Raw genomic sequence first — 6,228 nt, 5'->3', positions numbered from 1 at the left:
AAAAGACCGGGGGGCCAGTTGGCGAGGTGGCTGGAAATTCTGGGCCAGTACAACGTGACCATCATTCATCGACCGGGGATAAAGCACGGGAACGCGGACGCACTATCGCGAAGGCCGTGTGTCAACATATTAGCTTTGCAAATGATTGCAAAGACCTCTTATCTGTATCATTTGAATTGTTTATGTTGATTCTTGAAATATTTATTTATATTTATATTTATTCCAACCCGGGGAGTATGTCCGAGCCAAAAAACCCACATGGCCGTGTTTTGGGCTCTCACGGGCGCGCACTCATTTTACGAGGCGCGCTCATCTGACAAACTGAGACGCCCGCCATCCGCCGGCCGAGACGGTCTTGGCGTGGCTGGTCTACCTTGCCTGACCAGCCAGCTTACTCATCCACAGCCCCCGCCACAAAGGGGCACAGGCACTGTTCCAGCACGTGCTCCAGAGCGAGCTGAACGAGAGACGACGACACACACACACACAGCCATTGGTCATCCATACATCTACACACATTACAGCTGCTGAAGCTATCGTTCACCGTGTACGGAAGTGTCCCAAATGCTCACGCGCAGAGACAACCGATCAAGAAAACGACTTGGCCTGAACGGAACCAGTAGAACCCGCAGAACCGGAAGCACGAGTAGCCCTCGTAGGGATCTTGCCCAACGAGATGACAAACACGACGATCGACAAAATCGTCGAGTGGAAGAACGCCGCATACCACCCGCAATCAAACGGAATAATAGAACGATGTCACAGAACACTCAAGGCATCCATCAAAGCCTGCAACACAGACAAATGGACAGACGTTTTGCCCATGATACTACTTGGACTACGATCAGCGGTCAGAGAAGACATTGGCTATTCTCAACTGACACAACTGACATACGGCACAACACTTTGTCTACCAGCAGACCTATTTTTAAATACACCACCCGAAGACGCATCAACATTTGCCGGAAAACTACTAAGAACCATGCATCAGATAAGACCAACGATACAACACCATGGGCAACACAAAACTTTCGTCAACAAACACCTTCACGACTGCAAATACATCTTCTTAAGGACAGACTCAGTATGCGCACCACTACAACCACCATATGAAGGACCATACAATGTTTTACGACGAAACAGTAAGAACATGTGGTTAGACATAGCCGGTTCAGAAAAAGCAGTATCAATAGACAGAGTTAAGCCCGCATTTCTACAGAACCTGGACACACCGCCAACATCACAAGAAAAGTCACAGCCAACTTCGCAAGAACAACCACAACCAGCACAATATGAGACTCCACCAGAAACAAAACACTGATGGAGCAATGACATTGAAACAGTTCAGTGAAAAGGTGGACATAATTCAATTCACCAAATTGGTCAAGTCTATTGAAAGCCAAGAGTGAATATTTAATAGAACATCTAGTAAAAAGGGTTGAATACCCAAACACAATCTGCTTTAGATCGTCGACTTTAGAGTCTTTAATTAATATTATGTATTAGATGTATTATGACCATTTATAAGAATTAAAAATAGGTTTTTGAGCTATTTTTCCTATTACGCTGTACATATTAACTCGTTAACGACGGGGAACGCGGAATCCACGTCCTCGGTAAACCTTGCGCTGTGACGGGGAACGTGGATTCCACGTCGTCGATCCCACACATATACGCGCCATAATATTTTGTTTTAAGACTATATATGTCTCAATTGGGGTTTATATAATATTATTTCGAAAAAAAATGATCATATTTTTTAAATTTCAGACATATCGAACAAAAAGAAAATTTTGGTTTATTTTAAATTTTCATCGATTTTTATTGATTGCAATTGATTCTTAGTAATTACATACATGATCTCATACAAAATTCTCATTGTATTTTTATTTAATTCAAATATCACCGCCGTCGGAGTATCATATCACAACCGTGAATGTACGCGCAATGCTTAGGCGAATTGTAAGTGATTCGCAACTCGTGGAACGCAACCATATATTTTTCCGTTAATAATTACGCAAAAATAATGTTTTATCAACACACTAACACTCCATTTTGCTTTCCAAACTTCTCTATTACCCCCTTAAATTATGGGCCTAAAGAGCGTCACAAGTGCAGCGGCGGCTTTTTTTTTTATCAAAGGCAAATCGTGACAAATGCATGGGTTCGATACTTTCGGGGAAATTTTACTAAAAAAAAAGGTTTTCAAAATAAGCATCGGCAAAATTGCGTACAAACAAAATCTTTTCGGTTCATTATTTTTATTGGTAACCTTCCAAAAAAAATAGGTTCCAAGTAAATTTAGGCGATTATCAATGTTTTGGAAGTACCTTTATATAAATTATATTTTACATATAAAAGCCGATATTCTACGTTGTAATACAATATTTTTATTTTTATAATTTTAATTCAAAAAGATTGTTATATGATAGAAAGAAAAAGTAATCGTGTAAAAAATAAAACGCGCTTACTGGTTGTGGATCACTGCTTTGGACAATCACATAAAATATGTACTACATAATCATAAGTATATTGTATACGCGTACAATCTCCATGACTGCGTCTCATGTTTTATTAGATAAAGTTGCTCGACTTTGAAAACACACGAATCATTTCATATAACATCATTTCGACCGTCATAAAAACGTCGTAAATTCGTGAACCCATTTTTTTTGTATTGAGTAAATATGTGTCCCATCGGCACAGATGTTAAATTGTTCAAAATATATATATATATATATATATATGCATATATTTAACACATAAAACCTTATAGGGTGCATTTGTTTCAGAACCACCCCCTGAAGAGATAATATTTTTGTAAAATTAGACGTTAATAATTTAGATAATATCATATTCTATAACTTCTCCAAGTTTCGCGTAGAAATATGCTATAGTTAAAAAGTTATTCCATTTTTTTGGATACAAAGTGTCTTTTGCGAAAAGTCGCGAATTCGCCCCGCTCCACGCGCACATTCATATTGATATCATTATAATAATATAATACTATGATTACTAACAAAATAAATTTAAAATCGGATATTACTATCGCGGAGCAATGACATTGAAACAGTTCAGTGAAAAGGTGGACATAATTGGTCAAATCTATTGAAAGCTAAGAGTGAATATTTTATAGAACATCCAGTAAAATGTGTTGAAGATTTCCTAAACACAATCTGCTTTAGATCGTCGACTTTAGAGTCTTTAATTAATATGTATTACATGTATTATGAGCATTTATAAGAATTGTATCTTATTAAAAACAGCAGATCAACTTTACCGTTGAAAGTTTGCATTCTAGCAATCGAACATCACGTTGGAATCTCTGACATGATAGAAGTTTATGATCCATACAATGACAGCTGGTCGTTATTTAATAAAATTTCCGCAGTGTATTAACTAGTGTGAAATTTTGAAAAAAATTTGGCACTTTGCTCCAAAACACCTCCACAGTGGTCTCAAAACTATCGAATTATCCAATTACTTTACTACGTCAATAATCAATGAAGGTTATTCTTCTATTTTAAAAATGTTCAATGTGATGGGATTAATAGTTGGACCTGCAGCAAACGATTATGCCGCTGACAAAGATGATACGAGGCTACAAATAGCAGATCATCGTCAACAGGCTGCTTCGAAAGAGGGCCGATCAGCTCGAAGAAAGGCTTCAGCAGCCCTACATGTGTATTTCGAAGAAGAGGAAGGTACATTGTATGGGTAACTTAAACCTCAAACGCGTTTTTCTCGCAACTACATTTTTCAAATTTGCTGCAGTTATAACTAGAGAACAAATCATCCAATCGATTTGATTTTTGAAATCACTTAATTTAATAAACTGGAAGTGGGATTTTTTCCTCTTCGAAGACAAAAATGATTCGAGCGGTTTAACCAATAATCTGTATTTATTTTTATAATATTTCTCTATTTTTGTTGTCTGTATCATTGTAATACTGTTTAAATGTTTCCAGCCATAGTGACAGTTCAGGGCAACCTGTAAGTCACTGTGGGCTAATTTTACTGTTTTGAAAATAAAATATAACGTTTAGACAACAATTGACAATAAAACAGTTGAAGTTTTAGTGCATTAACCTAGAAAATTTTAGTAGTAAATTTAGAGGGACCCACAATCATGCGGGTCATACACCCACTTATTCAGTATCATATGACAGAGAGGAAACCTTTGATTTCCGGAAGCACTGTCTTCTTATTCCTACTCCTTGCAGCAAGAATGCCGGATCCATCACAGCCGAGTAATCTTCTTGAATTGTAAAAGAAGCGTGATTGCTTTATGACGAGACCGCTTCTGCGGTGAAGTTCGGGTCGTTCAGTATGGAGGCGTCTGTTTCTTAGGCTATCCAAAGCAGTCACATTCTTCATAAAAGAAAACAAAATATTATTACATTTAAGGACTATAATTATTCAACAATATATGTATAAATTTAGAAAATCTCACCGTAGTTTAGTTAATTAGGTAATTTCCATTGTTTCATGGCTTTTTTCCACGTCCATTTCCATCTTTTTTTTTACAAGGTTTCTATATTTCATTTAAATTGGTATCTTATACCTGAATATGAAGCTCCGCGTATAGTCAATTTCTATAGACAAAGCATCCAAGTCAATTGTTTGAAGTGTCCTTGAAAGGTCATCATCATGGGGGGTCGAATTCTCCGTCACGAACTTGCGAAATGCTCACGTTCCCATAAATGCTGTTAATGTTTCTGTCACAACTTCCGATGGAAAATCTTAGAGCCATTTTTATTATTAGATGGAGTCTCGAAAGCCACTGACTTATTATGGGGCCCAATGAGTTCCGCGTGAGCACTTGACGAAAACCAACGCGCACTTATCCTTATGCGAATGAATTTGGAGCTTTTAAAATACTATATATATATATTTTAAGCATCACCTAATAGGTTAAATGCGTATAGATTAAGATGCTACCACGCCGAGGCGTCACGTTTGGATGCCACAATAATGGCGTCGTAACGGCAGCGGGAGCAAGTAAATTGGTCGAATGCAATTCACCTAAATCAATTCACCTAATGCTATTCCACTAATGACGCTTTTACCGAAAATCTATCTTTTTCGACGCGATATCAACAGATGGCGTAGTAACATAGACAGATAAATGTTATAACATGTCTTTGCAAATAGCCCTTAAACTATATTGCTATATACACCATATTGCGCCCGACAGAACATTTAAAAAGGATTTCCCACCTAATGGCGAGTGAACATTGAAAAAATATATATTGCCTTTGTAGGTTTGTATTACCTTTTGCTATATATACTATACTATATTAAATAGCAACCATTGTACATATTTACAATAAAATGTATGATAAAATTAAGTAATAAAAAGGAATCAAAAAAGATGTACATATATTAAAATTGGCTTTCCAATCATCAATATTAAAAGAAGGTGACAAAGAAAACGCATGTATAATAGACAGACTACTACGACAGAACAAATACAAATATAATATAGTAGCCAATATTGTCGATGTTCTCACAGGTATTTTTTTTTTTTTATGTATTTGAACCGCCCCATAAGAAACATTTCATGTTAAAGTTAAATTATGATACAATAAAGTGTCCTATAAAGAACTGCAACGTGTAATCTGTAAAAAAAAATTCAAGATTAATTGAAGCCCTAAACGGCAATTAATCTTGGGGGCGCGGAGGGCCGAAGCCCTAAAAGGCATTAACTAAGGGGGGCGAAGCCCTAGACGGCATTTAATCATGGGGGCGTGGAGGGGCGAAGCCCTAAAAGGCAACTGATCATGGGGGCGAAGCCCTAGACGGCATTTAAACATGGGGGCGCGGAGGGGCGAAGCCCTAAAAGGCATCATCTAAGGGGGGCGTAGCCCTTAACGGCAATTGCACATGGGGGCGTGGAGGGGCGAAGCCCTAGAAGGCAAAGGCTCAGGGGGGCGCCGAGGGCGAAGCCCTAGAAGGCAAAAAAAAATGATTTTTTTTATTTTATTTTATTTATTTTTTTCAAATTTTTAAAATTTGTTTTTAAATTTTTAAAATTTTTTTTTTTAATTTTTTTTTTTTAATTTAATGTTTACTATTAGCTTAGTCATGTTTAAGCGGTTTATATTATAAACACTGAGTGAAGCCGGGTAATACAGCTAGTATTTTATATTAATGGAAATTTATATTTTTTAGACGATAAAAGTAATTGTCAACGTCATGTTATGGACAGCCAAGCTTACAGTGATA

General features: G+C 37.1%; 1 protein-coding gene across 1 annotated transcript; it reads left to right on the top strand.

Annotated features, from left to right (window-relative positions):
- Window positions 1-676: 676 nt before the first annotated feature.
- LOC143922291 (uncharacterized) lies at window positions 677-1,321 on the top strand. The gene has a single exon (XM_077445517.1). It carries the CDS (start codon window positions 677-679, stop codon window positions 1,319-1,321), a length of 645 nt encoding a protein of 214 aa, XP_077301643.1.
- Window positions 1,322-6,228: the final 4,907 nt, after the last annotated feature.

The sequence above is a fragment of the Arctopsyche grandis genome, chromosome 2 (genome assembly GCF_051622035.1).
Source record: "Arctopsyche grandis isolate Sample6627 chromosome 2, ASM5162203v2, whole genome shotgun sequence".
Lineage (NCBI taxonomy): Eukaryota > Metazoa > Arthropoda > Insecta > Trichoptera > Hydropsychidae > Arctopsyche > Arctopsyche grandis.
The sequence above is the reverse complement of the archived record's forward strand: the minus strand, read 5'-3'. Positions and strand labels throughout refer to the sequence as shown.

Bases quoted from the DNA above. Each gene is read 5' to 3' on its own strand.
- LOC143922291 (XM_077445517.1), top strand. From the start codon at position 677: ATGACAAACACGACGATCGACAAAATCGTCGAGTGGAAGAACGCCGCA.